This window comes from Athene cunicularia, assembly GCF_003259725.1.
Source record: "Athene cunicularia isolate RWA chromosome 3 unlocalized genomic scaffold, athCun1 chr3_part1, whole genome shotgun sequence".
In the NCBI taxonomy this organism is placed as follows: domain Eukaryota; kingdom Metazoa; phylum Chordata; class Aves; order Strigiformes; family Strigidae; genus Athene; species Athene cunicularia.
Genome location: NW_020799097.1, coordinates 114,527,993 through 114,548,721, shown reverse-complemented (window position 1 = coordinate 114,548,721; position 20,729 = coordinate 114,527,993). Strand labels below are relative to the sequence as shown.

At 40.6% G+C, this 20,729-nt stretch overlaps 1 protein-coding gene across 4 annotated transcripts in view; it reads right to left on the bottom strand.

Moving 5' to 3' along the window:
• CCDC85A (coiled-coil domain containing 85A) overlaps positions 1 to 20,723 on the bottom strand; it is an 80,863-nt gene extending 60,140 nt beyond the window's left edge. For all 4 annotated transcript variants that reach the window (XM_026845786.1, XM_026845787.1, XM_026845788.1 and 1 more), the window contains exons 1-2: positions 20,497 to 20,723; positions 16,910 to 17,825 (exon numbers count right to left, since the gene is read on the bottom strand). In XM_026845786.1, coding sequence (XP_026701587.1) covers positions 16,910 to 17,825; positions 20,497 to 20,715 — 1,135 coding nt within the window. In that variant the 5' untranslated portion in view covers positions 20,716 to 20,723. The remainder of the gene's footprint in view (positions 1 to 16,909; positions 17,826 to 20,496) is intronic.
• Positions 20,724 to 20,729: the final 6 nt, after the last annotated feature.

The following is a 20,729-nucleotide window of genomic DNA, read 5'->3' as shown; positions in this document are numbered from 1 at the left end:
AAAAATAAATTTACACTTCTACACTATCAGCTGCTAGGATTGCAAAGGTAGCTGCAGTTGTACTTCACTTTCCATCACAAGGTAAGACATGTGGTAGGCACCTTCAAGTGCTCAAGACACCAAAAGCCATGGGTAGCTCAGAGATGCTACAGAGGTAAAAATCCTGAGCACCCACCATGAGTCAGACAGATACAGCCCTACTACAATGGCAGCTACACCGTGGCTGGCATATACCGTAAAAAATCTCCTAGTTTTCATCTGATAGTGGAACAAGGGGGGCAGGATATCAAACCACTATCTGCAATTTACTAAAAAACTGCATCATCATTAGCAAAAGTCTTCAACTATTATTTTTATCACCCACAAAAAAATGATATGGAAGTGGTCCTTACCTACATCATTTCCTATCATTTCAAGTTTGGAAATCCTGGAGCTCTGGTTACCCCTATAATCTAATTCTGCTCTCCTACATCTCAGTTTTCTGGAAGCAAGGATGCTGTTACAAACCTTGTAAGTACACCAGAATCCAACTCGAGGCAACTGGATTATGATGTTTTCCCTTTTTCAGAGATCCTCATGTTACCACGTGTACACTCCTTAATATAACACTGAATCTGTCTAACCTCATCTAGTTTCTTTTGCTCAAAACCACCTCAGACACTCCAAGTTATCTTCTGAGCAGCTTCACCCTCTGTGCTCACTACGGTGCAACTCAAGCCTTCACACACGGCCTGCTCCCATTACAGGTCCACCACTACCTTCACATCTGAGGGATGTTTCCCTAGAGATGGCAATCAGCTTCTGAGCCCCGTTTCAGGAGTGAGGAGAAAGGAGATCCTGTTCAGTTTGTCCTTCTCTTTCCTTTACGCTTCCAGCAATTGTGCACTTGCTACTCCATCTGTAACCCCTCTGGGGAAGAGGGCTCTCTGCCTCCATGTTCCAGACCCCAGGCATGAATGCTGGAGCTGCTCTTTCTCTCCTGGAGACTAAAGACACTTCATCCCTTGTAGTGTTTTACAAGGTATATGGGTTGTTGAGAGCTCTGTACTTGCTTCAGTGTTTCCAGTGAAGCATAGAGGGAGCCTGACATGCTTCCCCTGCTACTAAAAGCTACAGAGGCAGCTTCTACCGCATCTTGAGTGAGGGCAGGAGCTCAGTCCTGGAGGGATCAATGAAGGCAGCGCTCCAGGGAGAGAAAGGCAATAGCGATTTCCTGACTGTCTTCAAACCCGGACTGAGAGTCTCCATGTCAAGTATCAGCCTTATTGAAAGCAGACAGTGGACAAATAGAACTTGTTGAAAGAAAAGTTGCAAGATGTCCTTCAGATCAGAACATTACAAGAAAAAAGGGGTTGCTGCCTCCTTCCCCTGGAGTAAATTTCCAAGTCCCAGCTCGTATTTCCATTACACTACTCAAAAAAATCCAACCTGTTTCTAAAAGCCTGTGAACTCAGTGGGAGCATGGGAGTGTATAATCAGCCACCTGCATAAACAAAAGCATAATCAAACCCTAAATGATTTCATTAGCTAGACCAGTATCTCCAACACAACAACACGGCAAGTCATTTTGTTCTCAAAAGAATCAAGACTACAGCCCACATATCCACACACACATGTATTTCTATAACCCATTACTCAAGACTCTAAAACAGCCAAGTGTCACTTATTCTAAATACCAAGAGGTGCTTCAGGTGTTGGTTTAATATGACCTGCCCATAGTCCAAGAAGATAGGCTAGGATATTTTCTGGTAGCTTGTCTTTCCAAGTCTACCCAGTTCCATCCCTATGTGCACGGAAGCTGCTGACTCCCAGATAACAGAGCTGCTGGGAAGCAAGAGGGGAAGCCCAAGACCCTGTCACCAGTCTGACACCAGTCCCACCCCTTAGAGCATTCCCTGGAGTGGCAGGTGATACTGGTGATGCTCATTGCAAACTCATATCCTGGAAAATTACTTTAACTTCAGGAGGATCAGATGAATCAGAATCCCTGCTTTCTTACAACTATGTGAGAAGAGTAGTTTTAGATCTGCATCGTACCCCTGAGAAAAATATTTTTGCTCATTTCTAAAGAAGTTTATTTAACAGGCCAATTAGCCTCCTACTAATCATCTCATACTGCATAACAGTCTAGCAATGTACAAAAGTATTCTGGTTATTCTGCTCCTCTAATTCTTCCAGCTATTGCAGAGTCTTCAGTCTCAGAAACATTTTCAGTTTCCCTTCATGGCAGACAGATGAATGTGTTGCTATTTTACACTTTGTAATGCATGTTCATGACTCAAGCTTCACATGGCTCAGGCAGAAGAAACACCATCACTTAGGAATTTTGTTCGCTAGACTGAACACAAAACATGACACATAACCAGTTATCACTGGAGTATTCTGGATATTGTATTAGAGGATTCTCTATCTACTGACTGTCAGTGAGTGATAGCCCAGGAGTTTAGCTTAAAGATAAAATTACTATTGGGACCCTTTCAAAATAGCTGGGAAGTGTTTTGATAAACTAGTTTACTTTTTAATGCAATGATCACTATTGTATTTCTTACTAGTCTCTTAGAATTTCTAACTACTTACTGTTCATTTTTTTTATTCGAGGTTCAGAGTTTCATTTCTTGACCTGCATCCAGTAAAAATTTACAATGACAAAAACATGATAATCCCATGCTGTAGTTGTAAAATCAGTTAAATACATTAAGAATGTTTTTACAGGAGAAAATTATATGGCTCTGCAGAAAATTTTACAAGCAAAGATATTTAGACAAGTGCTACATCAGAAGTAGCACCATATGTTCCCATACTTCGGCATGAAAGCAAAATGCCTGTAAAATGAAAAGCAATGAATTTTTTCCAAAAGCTACTGCCCTGAGAACTTAAAAATATGCACTTGTTTCAAGTACCAAATAATCAGACCAATCTAATTAGGAAGGAGATAATTAAAAGACTAACAGGTTGCTAAATCATGCTCAGGACACACAACCTGGTGTTTGCTCTACTTTATAAGATTAAAATAGCAACAGCACCAATGCTTTCTTAATCTCTGCACAGGTTTGAAACATTAAATCGCACTCAGACCACATTTCATCAGAAGAAGTGCCATTAAAACCTCACTACTTAGCGTGGCAGGAAGTTGCTGTAAATTGCAGTAACTCTCTACTCATGAGTCGAATAGTTACTGTAGCCCTGTCATCACATATCACTGCCTGGAAATGTTTAGGCTGTCATTTTTGAACGTCAAAGCCTGATTCCCCACTGAGCATACATTACGATGGAGCCTGAAAATCCGACTGAATTCTAATCGGTGCCATTCAGAAACGTTTTTAGAGATGACTCTCCTACAGTTACTTTGAAGAGGAAACCTCCACCTTTTGGTAGACAGCAAGAACCTTTACCCAGTCTTCCCTCAAACACAGCCCCTGCTTCACATGACGGTCCATAAACATTTCAGGCTGGAGTATCTGATAGCCAACAGCAACCACCTACCTCCCAGAAACGAGTCTACCAGCATTCAGCCAAAAAAATCTCAAGATACATTAGTTCACCAAGCTCCTATCTGCCACATCTACCAAGTCACACAGATGTTCAGGCTCAGACTCATCATGGAGATTTATACCTGCCAATTCCCACTTCCCCTCTTCCCTGGCATATTCAGAAGATGCCACATTATTGATTGATACTAAGGGCCAAACGACCATCTCGCCAAAATAATCTCATTTGTTTTAGCATGTAAGAGCTTTCATTTTCAAATTTTATTCTGATGGTAATGAATATTCCTTCTGATTGTACAGTTAGCAACCTGAAATCCTTATCTGATAGCTGGCCATGCTTCCCGATTTGTACCAGCATCTTGATTTCCCAAATGAAGACAACTCCAACTACAGAACTATTCTGCGACGTTAAGAACAGGCCACATGAAACAGAGCTTTTTCTAGTAAAGCTATCACAGCACTTCAAGTCTGCATTCATTGTAAATCACTTTCTCTATGTGCAAGGACACTTTTAAGCACCTCTGTACCTCTGTAATGCAGAAGTTATATTAGCATCTCCTAACATGCCTGCTGCACACCACAAAAAAAATAGCTTTGTTCCCCACTGGTCTGGTTAACATAATTCAGGAAATTCAGGAAGGAAGGAAACATTGCCTTAAAAGTTGATTTTGAAAGGAAACACATTGAAAATGTTTCTATCAAGTTAATTGTTCATAAAGGTGATTTCTAGGCATGTGAGTAACCTCAGCCCCAGTTTTTACACCATACTCAAAACAGACTAATCTAAGAAAAAAGTTGTTAGAAAAGTGATACGATGCAATGGAACAATCAGTAGCTAAAACTCGGAAAACCTAGATTTAAGATTTAGTTGGTATCTGATTAATCCTATGCTGTTACTTGTTTAGCTCATGGTTCTTCATACACAAAATGATCATCACAATATTAGCTTCACTGGTAAATTGTTTTGAAAACTACTGATTAAAAGCTCTGAGTAATAACCAAGCACTACTAGCAGATGTAAGGGTTTACTTGTGTTAACAGTGCATCCATAGCTCTTTATACACATCAGGGTCTCAGCTTGACAAAGCCATTTTTTCTCACACTGTGCAACTGCTGTCTTGGCTACAATAGGAGAGCATTCACACACATAAATCCACGCAAGTTCCACACGCTGATGCTATCCTGGTCAACACACAAGAGGTCTCCAGGGCTAGAACTACCATGAATTGATCCATCTTCCACTGAAAAACCAAAGGTCTCTAGTCAGAGCTGCTTTATCTCCTAAGAGTCAGGCAAGATTGGTCCACAAGCCTCTGCAGGCTCCAACTCCACACTTAGAAACTGGGGCAAGGAGGGGACTTTCTGATGGCTTTCCACAGCAGCTCAGGGCAAAAAGAAAACCAGCAATGTCGTCCTCTCATCCAGCTCCCCTGGCTGGTAGCACAGTCCCCACCTCTGAGATCACAGACTTCCTCTGGACCTTTCAGAAGCTCACAGGACGCACTGAAACACAGAATCACACACTGTGAAGTGGAGCAAAGGTGTTTGGCCCTACAGATTGGGCTGGAAAAGAACAGACAAACTGCAACGGCAATTTCCAGAAGACACGTAAATGTCTTCAGTCTGATGACCAACATGTTACAGATTCTCAGTCTTTCCCTCTGACAGATGTTCATGAATTCAGCAAAATTTAAACATATCACAGACACACAAAATAGGTATCACTGAAAGTGCATTTTGGTGTCTTTCAGATCTGATATATACTTGGGTTTGGGTTTTTCAGAGCTCGGCTTTGTGATTTTGAGGGTTAAGTTTTCTGCACAACACACTATTTAAAACACGTGTTCAGAAAACCAGAGCAAGATAACAGAATACAAGATCTGCTGACCTCACTGCAGTGATGCCATCCCAGGTGGTGAAGGGAGCCACCAGAGCACTGAGGAGCACTCCTTGGTTTTGAGGAGGGCAGAAGATACTCAGACCTCTCTGAGAATACCCCCCACCCTATGGGAACAGTCATTAGCAAACATACACACAATAAAATTGGTGCCAAGCCTTATGTGACCAGCTGTCACTAAAACCTCACACCTCCCCACAGTCAGCCTCTAGCCCAGCTGACTGGTTTGCAGCTACAGGCCACATGGTGCATAGCATGGGGAATAAGCACTGATGGGATTTGAAAGCAGACAGGCCCACAAGGTGACAGTTTACTCAGCATGGTGCCAGGGCAAGATCTACCATATCATCCATCCCTGGATCTCCACAGACCTGCAGCTGGCTTGACCTCTGACTTAGAAATACATTTGGATTGCTAAAGGGATGGTGTTTATGTGCAGAAGAGAACTGGGGCTGCAAACCATAGGTCAAAGAGCTACTTCTGATTTACACCATTAAAACAGAGAAATATGTTTGTTGAAATACATTTCCTTACATTTGCAACAAATGTCTCTGGATGTGGCTAAAATTGAGAATATTCTCAGCTTTATCCTCTCCAGATTCATGATCAGACTTCTGGAGCAGCAAAGAAACTGGCTCTCAAAGAAACTCTCCCACCGTGTTTCATCAGATAGGATGAGACACAAATTTAGTACTTAGTAAGCCGCATATCAACAGTGCTGCTAGTAGCCAGATGAGTAAACCAACTGGCTGCTTTATTCATCATCTAACTAGCATCACATTTCGCACTCCTGAGGCACCTGAATACTATGCTGACGGCTAAAAACACAGACCAGTGAGGCTCAGTGTTTGAAATAAAGATGCTCCTGGTTCCCTGGGAAACAGCACAAAAGCATTATCTAGATTTTTTCCACTCTGGGCAGTGAAAATCTACTAATCACTTTCACCTTCCATTACAGATCCTTTCCCATGAGTTTGAAGAGCCTCTTGCTTCCTATGTTATGTATTTCTGAGCAGCACTACAAAAACAAATAAATTAAAATCTAACAAAATTTTGGTGGTATTAAAAGCACTTCATGGAAATGTTAAATGTGAGGGCTTGTCACCTGACTACATCTTCACAGTCAACACCCTCTTTCTCCTGTAACAAGGACAATGACTATCCAGAAATCTCACATTAGGTTTAAGTGACATGTAACATCAATTTACTGAAAAATCGTCTGCCAAATGCATCCTTACCCAACACAAAGCAGACAGAGCCAATGTTCACTACATTTAAAGAATAAATCTTCTCATATTGATAAATTCAACAGGCATTTTGCTCGCAAGCAAACTGAAATTATTTCTCATTCAAAGATTCTTGACTAATCTTTCAAATATCTATCTTCCAAACTGCTACCAGAATCAACTGTCAATTTTGCAGTTAAAAAAAAAAAACAAACCACCATGCAACCAACAGAGGTGGAATAGCATATGTTGCCCAGGAAACTGACTCTTAGCTTCAGTGCCTAAAGTACACATTTCCAGGTGGCAGTTGATAAGGTTCTCATTTCTCATTTAAGTACAATACATTTTGTTTACTTTGGATTCTTGTAGCGTTATCATGAAAGAGGGTCAAACAAGTCCTGTTGTGCTACATCTCTTGTTGGGCTTCCCCAAGTATCTTTTCAAGTGTGCTGTGATCAATACAAGGACTCAGCCCTATCCAACTCAGTCTTCACAAAACCAGGATGATGGAGTGACTTGAGAGGATAAAAGTCTGAGATCCAGGCTTCCCAGACAGTCTGATCTGTCACTTCCACGCTGTCAGACAATCCAGCAACTCATTTTTATCAGTCTGAATACAACTTTCCAGTACACTCTACAAGGTTAAGAAATCTTTCCATTTTATTACATTCACAGAGAAGGTAAGATATGCAAATACTAATGCCCTAATGCTGAAATTACAGTTTATTTTAATATGCTCAGAATGCTTTTGTCCTCCCAGTTCTCCAAAATATTTGCACATGCTACGACTGCAAGCAGTCAAAACGGAGTATTCAGCATTATTGATTGCAGTGTACACCACATGTTAAAGTTCCAGCAACAAGGAATGCATCAAGAAGTTTTTAGCACCTGTACCTGGAGGAGGCAGATTATGGCATTTTCTACTGTTTAGTTAAAGAGTGCAGAGCCTTTGGTCTTGGAGGCTGGGGAGCTGGTTAGGAAAAAACATTGCTGGAACTCTTTGCTTTCATGTTTCTTTATGGACTTAAGGATACTGCAAAAAGCTAAAACTCAAAATTTAACTTCAGGTTACAAAAAATTCTGAAATGCAAGATGAATGACAATAGCAGACAAGTGACTTCATTCAGAGCACTGCAAGAGCATGGATATTTAAGCATTTGCTTCTGTCTGGGCATCCAATTTCAGTGCAAGTCAGGTGCCAATGAGGAGAGAAGTAGTCAAATACTTCCAAGGATCTAAGCCAATTTTCAGGTTCTACCTCACAGCATTCATATGCTCGAGCTTAATGTATTCAGCTGCCTTCAGTGAAACATTCTTTTTCTCTCTCATAATCAAACCGTATTTTTAGAGACTCATCTTAATGTCATCGGTAGCGTTTTCAGACCACAAAAATCCTGATTGATTTTTAACATCATTAAGATTCATTCACTGTAAAACAAAAATAGACTCCGAAACCAAGAGGGGATGTGGGTCACCTATCCATGCTTTTCTCAAGGCTTATCTGAACTTCACATCAATGTGAGCTACATAGTGATGAATCAGCCCTGTAACTTTTGTAGAAAGTATATATATATATCTTTTCTTTGAATCCAAGTTACAAGTACATACTTCAAAAGCCTACAGTAAGCATTGATCAAGGCAAATTTTCACAATTCATGGGAACTTAAAGAGATGCAATGAAACACATCTAGTGAGTTTTGAGGTCAAACATATGAAGGATGTATCTCAGTACTGATCAAATTAGCAAAATTTGATATTACAGTAATAAAAGCTCTAGAATAATTTGGGTAACCTTGAGGAAGTACCAAAATGGACACCTTTAAAAGACATTCAATGTTTTTTCTTTCCACTTGGCTCACTGTGCTTTTTCAGCTACGACATATCTTTTGTTGCTTGAACACTACTGTATTTGATTAGTCTAAACAACCACTTAAGTTATTTTATGGACTTGTACAAATCAGTATTGCAAACCTCATCACCATCTTTCCCCTCTGTAACTTGACAAATATAGATATGTAATAATTCAGTGCAAAGTTCACACAATTCATGCAAATAAAAAAAATAAAGGGTCAAACACACACGTACTTGCTGGTACGAAACTGCTGGTTCCTTCCTCTCCCCAGGAATTGACAGAAACAATGCAAATAAGCCAGCAGTTTTATAGCAAAACTGACAAGTTGAACTCAGACTATTTGTTATTCACAGCCTTCACATAGCTGTTTATCTTTAAGACAGCCTAGCTCAAGATAGCAGCTTTCCCATTCACAATCAATAAATTTGCAAACATTTTCATGCTGTGTACCAAATGCTCATGGACAGATCTCAAATCATCATTCTGACTCTCCTGTGTATCTTGCGGAATTGAAAGCAGTAAAAACAACCCCAAACCACTAAATGTGCACAGACTAGTATCGTTGCTGTATTTACTTTTTTAAGGACAACTTCAGTATATATCCTTCACCCCATCAATTAATTTCCTCTGACAGGCATTACTGTTATTACTAGTACATCCTGCTACCTTTCAGTCCCACTGTCCAAGGCCTCTTCCAGGATAATCCTTCCTTTTCCTCATTTCTTTTGGTATCTTTCCGTTATGACACTGTCTGAAAATGACATCACAAGTGATGAGATTTCAAAGGAACTTGAAAAAGCACAAAGAAGGGAAAGAGAGAAGGGTGGACTTCTTGTTTACTTAAATATGATTTTAGATTTCATGACTATGAATGCCCCACAGATTACAGAAGATTCTTAATTCGTGTATATAAAGGAACCAAAATTACTAAAACCCTTCACAGTACTTCCAAGTCTGCACTAACAGTGAAGACCTGTTATTAAGTCCTCCAGGAATGTGTGGAAAAATTACATCCCAATACAAAGGAACGATGACCAAAAGAACCACCTCACCGAAATCACAAATTGCCACGCTGGATCAGACCAACGCAATTAGTATTTTATCTCCCCCCACCACCACCTCCTCAACAGGCACCAGTACCAGCTGTCTTAAAGAGAGGCACAGAAAAACTTTTACCATTAATACTAGAGTGAAATTCATGCTCAGTTTCTATTTCTTAGAAGGTGATGTTCATCTTAGACCAAATGAATCGGATCTCTTCTCCCAAACACCAAAAGATTCCCATAGTATTTTTCTTTTTGTATTATCCGAAGGAATGTATGATACTTCTCAGGACTTTAACCGTTGTTGGGCTCTGTGCCATTTCACAGCAATGAGGGTCTGGCTAAATCTGGTAGTGCAGTTTAAGAGTCAGTTACAACCGAGCATCCTATGGAAATACCTTTCCAAATTCTACAGGACAGTGCTCTAGCTCTTTTTCTTTACTAAGGCTTAGTGCTGCAGTTATCTTCAGATAGACAAGAACATTGATGGTTACACAGTGGATTCTTCTACAGGTTCAAATACAAGGCTGTGGTAAAAGCAAGCATACCACAAGCGCTGTATAATTTGCTTTTAATCTCCTCACAAGTATGGATCTGGTATATTAAGATTTACTTTCTGCATTAAGCAAAATTCAAAGTTTAGTGTTTCAGTCCCAGCTGATTCTCTCAATAGAGCCCACCCTGTAACCATTCAAGGACACGCACACAAGATTTATATCAAGATCATGACTTGAAGATAATTCTTAATGCTCTCTCAGTAACTATATATCTGTGTATATGACAAGAAGAACTAAGATAAGCTGTGCTTCAGTTTACTAATCAAGACATGATTTACTAGCTCAGAAGCCAATGAATTTTCATTGCTAGAGTCATTATGTACACAAAGCTTTATTATAACTCATTAAATAACCTGTAATTTGGAACACCTCACTGTCCTTGACTCCTGACAACAGCTGGACACTTGGTGTGTGAATAGTAGTACAAACTTTGAACCTCACACTATACTGGCTGCTATGCTCTTCACTAATGGTTAGCCAATTCAGCTCCAATCCCTGCACAACCCACAGCAACTCTCCACCATTAACTTCCTAATAACATAAAAAAAACCTCAAGAAAAAAAACCAAACACATTAATAGATAGAAGAGACAGGACACTGATTAACACATGTAATATACCCTACAAGGCTGAAGTTCTTACGCAAGCAGCACTTACCAAGAGTTATAATATCCTAACTCTGCATTATAACTGCCAGAGTTCAGAGAATTTGACAATTTAATCACTGTAATATTTCTAAAAACATATTTTACTATTATAAAACCATAACACTAACTTGGAAAGCTGTGCAAAGCACTATGTTACATGAGGTCCTGTCCTCAGGTTAAAAGTATTCTCTCCAAGCAAGGACTCAAACAAGGCTTTAACATGAAGAGTCTCCATTCTGGCACTAAACAATAAAATAAAATAAAAATCTGCCCACCTATTTCAGGCAGACAACACTAACCACCATGCAAGCCCCTGACAAGCTCTCAGCAGTAAAGGCAAATGTCTCCCACCTTGACCCGATCCCTGTGAAAACTAAATAAGCTTTTCTGTTGTCTTCCGTACATACCAAAACAAACTCCCACTCACTATCCAGAAAATACATTCTTTTTAAAAGCATACAATCAAACAGGCAAAACAAAAGAAAAATCAGTAGGTCAGATCCATCTCAGCAATGTGGGGGATGCGCACAAGTGCTGGCTTGCAGGGTGTTTGCCAAGACACCAATAACAGCCTTGTGATTTATGGTGAGCCTTGCACTTCGGGAGGGCTCTGGTCAAATGTCAGTGAAGTTCCAACAGACACTTGCACCAAGAGACATGGCCACCCGTCTCAATTTCATCAGCCAGCCAGCCGAGCTGCCAAGCTCCACTTCATACTGGTTAACTGCTTGGAAGGTAAGGGCACTATACACAGGTCTGGAGGGAGAGTTACTGAGGGGGCTCTATCAACATTTCTGTGTGACTGTGCTGTGCCACATGAACCCATCAGGGAATAACTAACCCACTCAATGGCAGAAGCTCTATAATTAGCACCAATTCCCTCTCAACTTATTAACACACACATGCACTCATGATGGACTAACACAGACCTTGTGCTAAAAGATACATGGTATACTGGTGATGGCTTAAACATCATGTATCTTATCTTTATTCCCTAGTCTGATTCTTGCTTCCATCAAAGAAAGACTGAATTAGCATCAAGTGTTTACTGGAGAACAAAGACATCTGTGTAGCAGGATATGAAACCTAAGGTAAAAAGGAAAAAGTATAGAACTTGAAAGTAGTGACTTCACAGAAAGTGCTGTGTATCACACATGGCTGTGGCGTATTTATACTCCTGTAACAAGAGAGGTTGTTCAGCAAAATCCATCCTGTACTTCCCACCAAAATGTACAGCGGCACTGCCTATCCAGCGGCACATAGACAGGGAGAGAAGCAAACCTCTGTGATCAGCACCAGCCTGTTTGCTGCTCTGACCCTCCACTGAACGTTTCAGTCATGAGAGTGCTGGAACATCCATAGAACTGTTTGAACCCAGGCAAGTTTATAAGGAGGCAGCACTCTTCCCATTAACATGTCAACAGTTGTGCTGGAAGGATTATCCACCTTATAATAAAAGATTAAAACCAAAACTGGTTTTGCTCGTGAAGTTAAGGATATGTAACCGTAGACTTCTACGACAAAGCCCCACAACATGAGTTTCTAGTAGGCTCATTGTTTTGATATTGCAAGCCACATTTCCAACTTGATAAATTACTCCAAAAAAAACGCTTGCGAATAATTGCAGCATGCTCTAGTCATACAGTCACATACACATTCACAGATCATGCCCCAGTTGTCTTATAGTGTGTAATAGCTAAAACTAATGTAAAAGTTTGACATACAACCTACAGAATTCAGCTGAAAGACTCTGACATAAAGTTTAGGAGCTCTACACTTGAAATAATAAACTTCTGAAATAAATAGTAATTACGTCATACTGGCAAGCAAAAAATTCTATCAGTCCCGTAGCTTTTGTTTATACAAAAAGTTCCTCTCAACAGTAAGTAATGCTGTACCAGGCTCCCAACAGCAGATGTACAGCAGTGGGTGCCATCAGGAAAGTCACACACAAAGTACTGTACACTGCTATTAATGACAGGCAAATTATTTCCATTTCAACTTTAAGAAACATAATATGTAAGCAAACCTACATTGAAACATGACATCATTTCACTATTTGGCCAGCAGGATGTGAGCTATTCCACACAGGATATCAGTTAACTCTGTAACGTTATTGTAAGTTTTTTCTCTCTGAAATCATACTGCAGTTTCCTCTTTTTACCCACTGCAGTATTTTCCGATTTTATTTTCCTTCTAAGAGGCACATTTATAGCAGAAATTGTTCAAAATTTAAGCTGAGTCTCCATTTAGCCTACAAGTACCTTTGTTCAAGCAGAGGTGCTGTTGCATTAGTTCCATAAGAACCCTCACCCTCCAGGAGCAGACCTAGTGTTAGTCAGCAGTTTTACTTCTCTTCATCAATAACCTCAGCAGGAAGCAAAAAGCACGTACAAGAGCCTTCTGATACCTTCCTTTCACACAAAAGTCAAAGCCCAGAGTAAAACAAAGGACTTCTTAAAATAGAAAGTTTACGATAAAGTGCTTAGAAGAAAAAACACTACTTAGATTGCAAATGCTGAAAGCACATTAATTTATACAGAGGCACTTACACACCACATATTTGTGTCAAACTGCCGTGTATTATTCTAGACTGCATAAATGTTCTCTTTAAAATGTTTTTACTGGTGCTATTTTCTCTTCTAATTCCAGCCATCTTTCTATCCCAAATACCTCTGTACTCACTACCCAGAACATTTAGGTGTGATCACAGCAAAAGATTATCATGTTTTATTTGGTTAGAGCCTTTAAAATGAAATACGTATGTCTTCAATTATCAAACATCAAGCCAAATTTAGCTCTTGCATCTCATTTTCTGTCACTCCAAAGGTTGAGGACACCCATTTCAAAAAAAATATGTAGGAGAACCCTGAAGTAATTAGGTTTTTTTAAAGCTTTATAAATTTTATAAACAAAAGCTGACATGTCATACAAGAAAAAATACCAAGATCAAACCTTTGAGCATAGGAAATGAGAAGAATTATGAAAGGAAATGTTATCTCCTCATCCTTTATTCCTTCAGCTGTGCCTATGGACTTCAGATTGCAGTAACTGCCCGCATACCTCATGACAGCTTAAAATTTGCATGAAGCCCAAATAATTAATGCATGTACCATATCCTGGAAAGCAGACGATAGCTACAAATCATGTTTCTGATGGCACTGTCATATTATATTGCAACTGCTTTAACTTTAGCTTAAGAGTTTGGTTCAGAAACCCACAAATAAGTCCATTCCCCACACAAAGAGTCAGCATTCTGTTATAAGTAGCTGTACACTACTGAACACATGGTTTCCCTGTGATCACGCCAGTGCTGACAAGACCAGAATGGGAGCTGTTAGCAGCATATGGAAGCTCTCATTTCAACAGAAATAGCTCAGCGGTTGGCAAACACACTTTCCAGGTAGAAACAGCAATTGCAGGTAGACAGAGTAGTACTTCTTAGAATGAGGTTTGACATGCAGCAGAAAACACTCTCCTCTCAAACCTGATTCAGAGTCCAGTTAAGTCCAAAGAAGATGGGACACACTTGTACTGAGTCTGTTAAGTTCTGATTACATGGTTAAAATCTATTATTTTATTCCTTTATTTACAAAGGAATCAAAAGATGTTAGGCATTGCTATTCGGCACCACAAATGTTCCACTCTTGCTACTCAAACAACAGTCCACAAGTCCTACAATAAGACTAAAAGTGCCCTGCAAAATAATCACATGGATGTGCAATCAAACATCTACTAGCTAGATATACTCCAAATTTTAAAACAAACTAGGTTCCACCAACACGATATAGTACACTTACTATATTTTTTGGGATAAAAATCACGAACAGGATCCTTTGATACTGCTCACCAGAGCTTAGGGCCAGGTTTCCATGCCACTTTCTAACTCATGTTTTCACAATTTCACCAGTCCTTACAACAGATGGAAAAGATCAGTATTTTCATTACAGCCCAATGCACGGTTCCCCATCTATACTCCATCGGCAGGTTCATGTATACAAGTATACAGACAACATCCACATTAAGATTTACACATTACTTCCACAACAATAACAAGTGGTAATGGTCAGCACTTGGACCACTTCTGTATTAACCCTTCTTCTCCACAACTTCACAGTAGCTGAGAAAATCAAAACACAACCCAAAACAAAACAGCCTCGCTGTGAAGACAGAGTCTTTTTCTGAAGTTTAAGGCCTCTTCCTCAGAGCAAAGCTGCCAACAGTTTTAACACTGACCAAGGTCAGACGAATGTCAGAACTAAACTTCATGCTTGCTTCAAGTTCGATAAATACAAATGAAAGAAGAGAGGTTTGACAACTTACTGGTGAGAGAAGTCCTCTGCAAAAACGCTTATATAAAGCGTAGGACAGGCAAAGCTCTGATTAAAGTAAATAAACAGACTCCCAAACCACCAGCTGCCCTCTGCAGCATCTTGTGGCTCAAGTCCAAATTGTAGATAGTTGAAATACTCTGCACAAAGGTCGCCAGTCAATTCAGGTTTAAAGTAACAACTGCTTTCATCGCACTGTTAATAAGACAGCCAAAAAAAAAAAAAAAAAAAAAAAAAAAAAAAAAATCAGAAAGCTCACCACGTTGGGAGGAGAAAAACAATATCTTTGGCTGTGTGTGAGTTTTAAAAACAGATACTTAACACCTTAGAGCACCTTTCTACATCACCAGTGATTGGATTGCTGAACATCACGAGTGCAACTAAGATGCCACTTTTAGGAAGTCTGGTTCCATACTTCAGGCTACTTACAGCCAAGTCAATTTTAAACAGAAAAAACTACAGGATTTACTGGAAATTTTCTAAGACCAACTTTTATAACTGATGTATTACAGATCTTCACATAGTTGTCATACCTTCATCTTATTAATCATTTAAAAATCATTAAAAAGAGGTCTCTACACTTACCACTTCAGAGTTTGTCAGCCCTGTCAAGCATATGCATTTCACTGAAAGCATTCTGGATTTCCCCCTATAGAGCAGGTTATCTTAACGGAAGGCATTCTCTGAGTTAATCATGACAGGCAAACGGACCCATGCGAGAGAGCGATGAGAGAAATGACGAGGACAGCACCCAGCACAGAGTTCAATGTCTCCTCCACCTCACAAGCAGATCCAATAACAAGTGGTCAGTTCCACCGGTGTCAACACAACTTCTCACAGCTGCTTATAAAATGGAACACATGAACTCCATCCAAGACAATTTACTACATCAAAATCCTCACCTTCTTCTAAGCTTGACTTCAAATCTAAGTGTAAAGGTCTGAGTAACATCTTTTATCAAAACATCTCAAAACACATAGAAGAAACAAAATCAAGTAGACTATGGAAATTCTGCTACGTCTGTAAAAAGTTATTTCTACAGTACAGTAGAATGTTTGAACTTTGTTTTTAATTTCATTTGCTATATTTGATTCATTTCAATACTGTTGTATCCACTTGTCTTTCAAAATACAGAAATACTTAAATTGTGACTATCTCAGAAAAGTAATTAATTTCAATCACTGAGGATACACAGCTCTTAAAAGCTAGGCATGCTGACTGGGTATCTTTCTAAAATGCAGCAATAACACCACAAAAAAGCCCAACCATCAAGATCTTCCTTGATTTTTAATTGATGGTAATTAAACACATGCAAACTCAAGGCTTTGAAAAGCTTTAGGAGATACCAGATTCGTTCACATTAAGTCTAGCTCTTCATCTGAGGTCTTTTCCAGAGTTTATAGAAAAGGATATAAGAAGCCTTCCATCAGTAAAAAGGAAATTTTTAAATCTGTAAAGCTACAGACAGGGTAGGCTGGGTATGTGGAAATGAAGCTGGAGACATCCACCTCTATTCTGCTGACTCAGATATAGGCAGGACAAGTAATACACAGAATTCCTCTCTGACATAAATGGAAATCTACCCAGGGACAAAGAATTTACATCCACCAACCACCGAGCAGAATCAAGGCTTCTGGAGGCCTTATACCAACACTCAAGATGCACTTTTCCTCTACTTGTTCAATCCACCCAATGCCTGTTGGACCAACAAACACATATAGTATATTCCAATTAATTCTCTTGCTAACAGATTAATGGTAACACCAGACATGTTAACTTTCACATAAAACATTATTCCTTTCCCAGAAATAGCACTGAAGCTACCGTAGCAATTTTCAAAGCAAGTTTTCACTACATGTATTGACCCACCATTCATTCCATTGTATATACTTCGGTGATGAGGTGACAGGTCATCTGTAACTTGTCTCCTGAGGGTACCTTCTCTGCTGCCTCCACTGAGATGTTTGAGATGCTCTGGGCTTCCTCCATAGTGTTGTTTGAGATGCTCAGGGCTCGTACCCCTCACTTTGTGGAGATGTTCTGTACTTCCACTCGGCGTGTGCTTTTGAAGATGATCTGGGCTGCCACTGCTGTGCTTTTGATGCTCAGGGCTACTACCAGGCCTCTGCTTTTGAAAGTGTTCAGGGCTACTACTCAAAACGTGCTTTGGGAGAGTTTCTGGGCTGCCACTGCTGTGCTTTTGTTGGTCAGGTGCTTTGACAATTGTTTTGTGATGTTCCGGACTTGGTCCTTTCAGGTGATGATCAGGACTGCCAGAACTCCTGGGCTTCTGCAGGTGCTCTGGGCTGATACTCCTGTGTTTCTGATGCTCAGGGCTTCCTTCACCCCGGGTTTTTTGAAGATGTTCTGGACTAGTGCTTGGATGATGTTTATGATGGTCTGGACTGTCTGTACTTCCCGTGCTAGAAGTACTACTCCCATCACCAACATCTCTTATGTAAGTACTTGTCGTGGTTAACTGGCACAGGCTGATCTGGCTGTCAATAGAGCTCCGGCTGCCTGCTCCACCACTTTTCTCCTCATCCAGCAACACACACAACTCTTTCAGCTCCAGGTTCTCCTTAACCACTTCTTCTTGTCTCACTTCCAGTTCTTTCAGCTTCTGCAAGTATAAGGCAACCTCTTTATGCATAACACTAGCGCTGTATCTGCCCAGTCTCTGCCATTCACGGGACACCTTCTTGCCTTTCTGCCTGTCATCATCCAGGAAGCAGCAAAGGTCTCTCAGTTCTTGGTTATCTTCTTGCAGCTTCTGGTTGATATCCTTTAAAAGAAAGATCATCATAACAGAGAAGTGTCTTAAAAGAATTAACAGTACACCCTCACCGTTATACAAGCCAGTGAACAACACTGCAATAAACCCATGATCTAAGCACTCAAGTGAGGCGTAATTGCCTGTGTAGATCTGGCATATTATAACAGCATCAGGCTTCGAACAATGCTGCTGTCCAGTAAAAAGTAACTGTAATGTGGAGCTAATCTTGAAGGGTTCAAAGAATAACTTCTGATACAGCATAAAAGTTTTGTGTTCTTAATTAATTTTCATGCTAAATATCAGAATAATTTAGCTCCCAAACTGAGCACAGATCGTAAGCACTCTCATGATGATCTCACTCCCTTGAGAAATATTCACCTGTGAGTTACTACTGAATAAAACTGCAAGGTACATCAGAAATTGTAATCTCACTTAAATAATTAATTATTCACATTTATACTCTCTATTCCCTAAAGCATATTCACATATAAAGATGAACATTTCAGAGATTTAAAAAATTTAGGTTTTGTTTGATTTTGTTTCAGGTTTGCGTATACAAGAACCTTGTCAGTAACCACTTAATCAGAATTACTTCAACCACTATGAAATTCAATAATCTGCTTTAATAGATTTTTCACTCCTAACAAAACCAAGTATATGATTCCATGCCCTTCTCTAAGTGAGGAACAGTCTGAAGCAAATGCTCTGAAGCAAAAATGTTCAAGTTATTACTATAGCAGAATAATATGCCACAGTAAATGTTTTCAGTATTTTATGCTCCTAGTTTTACTAAACTGGCTTGTCGTTATCTTTCTCCCATCTAAATATCTATTCCTTCTTATGTACGATATTAGAAGTAGAGATTAGCCACAACTGTTAAAAATTTAGTCTTATGGAAAGACTATTTTAGCACTGTTTCTTAAGAAAAGGAAGCTTTTGTAACTCCACTGGATTTCTGTGCAGGCATGCAGGTGCTTTGTCGGATCCTTGCCTCAAAAGAGCTTTGAACTTGAACAACTTCAATCCACATTTGACAAAGCAAAAACCTCCATGAGGCTGTTACAACAAGGTATCCTCATCAGTGCTGATGAGAGATATTCAAAATGACCCCATGGTGGAAAAAAAAAGTTGTGGAAGCCCACAATTCATCAGTCAGAAGCAGGAGGCACCCATCCACCAAAACCAGGAGCACCTGCTCATGCTCACTTATGGACCAGCTACTGCACACAGGACAAGGGAGGTGGATGTCCAGACACCAACGCAGGGCTCAAAACCTCCTTCTCCCTAATTCCTCTAAAAAGTTCCAGCTGAGGCATCTGAACAAAAGGTGGAAGTTAAGTATCACTTAAGGAGCTCAGAATTGAGAGGAATTTGTTACACCTTGCTACACATCTTGGTGTGCTTTGTTGCTGATCTGGTAGATGCATGAATCCATCTGGTGTCGCAACACCTTTGCGCATAACTTGGGGGAAAGATACTATTGTTGAAATTTAACTTACATTTAAGATGCAAGCTTTATTTTTATAAGTACTATCATGGATGAGTCTTTTTTGCCCCTAGACACCATATATTGTCAAAAAGATGGAGAGGACACAAACTTGTACTTTGCAGAACAGGAAAACTTGGGAGACAGGAACAGTCTTCCCCCATATGCTATTTATTTTATGCCACACATTACTATCGAAGACAGTTTCTCAATAATTTAGCTGTTTAAAGCCATTCATTCTACAAGCGAAGAACTCTTTTCTACTGTACTCTCACATAACACTTCACAAGCCCACACTGCATCTCTGTCTCTCCTTCCCTACAACCCAAAGGAATTTCCTAAAAGCTATGTCCTCTCTCAGAGCAATGAGGCAGAAAATGTTTTGTAGCCATGCCTACTTTAAGGTAAGTTTCTAAGGCTATAACACATGTGTACATGCTACATCAGGGTAATTATCTGTAAAGAGTCACACTAGCTTCCCAATCCTTAAAACTGGGAAGGAAACGTTAGGGATTGTGCTTCTCATACAACAAAAGAGTTAAATTAAGAAGGGATAAATCATTACAGGCTAGGGCTGCCTCTGACTGTAGTCTGCAGAAGTGTACCATCGGAGACGGTTTGATCAGAGATGCATTATCATAGGTGCCTTTCTCAGACAATGAGCTAGTGATTGGTTCTGATCATCCCAAAATTGAGTCCAAGGGTTTGCCATCACCTGCCATACACTGCACTGCATCTTGGACAAGACCAACTCTCTCAGCAACCCACCAGACTGCCTGGCAGATGGGTACGTCATCTTAAAACAGTGACAGAAAACAGCGTAAGCTACACAAACCCTGTCGAATGTCTACAGCACTGCCTGATCCCCTTTCACGTGTGCTTCAGCCAGGATCCTTTAACCCTGATGAAGACCAGTAAAGCCTAAGACAAGGCTGGTTTCGTTCGCATAAAGAACACTGGGGCAGAGTATCGATGGCTGTGCTCCACGGCCGGCCGAAGAGTTGGGCATCTCTTAACCGGCCACTCGATTTTCAAGCGGGATCAAACGCTATTCACTCCCGTCCCTGTTCGCTTCGCATACGAGCCTCGGCAACGGCTCCTCCCAGCCCGTCCACCTGATGCGGTCGCTCCCGGCGGGGCGGGCGGGGGGCCGCGGCAGCAACTTCAGGGGTCCCACCCTGCCCACCCCGCTACCTTCAAGCCGCGGATCTCGCCGAGGTGGAGCTGGAGACGGCGGTTCACCTCGCGGATGAGGTTGCTGTGGTCCAGCATCGCGCTCATCTTCTCGGCCTCGGCGCGGCGGAGGCTGCGGATCAGCTCCTCCTTGCTCCACTTGAGCAGCTCCTCGTCCGACACCTTGGACAAGTCCTCGGCCGGCGCCGCCCCGCAACTTTCCGCCGCCACTTTCGACATGGTGGCGGCCCGGC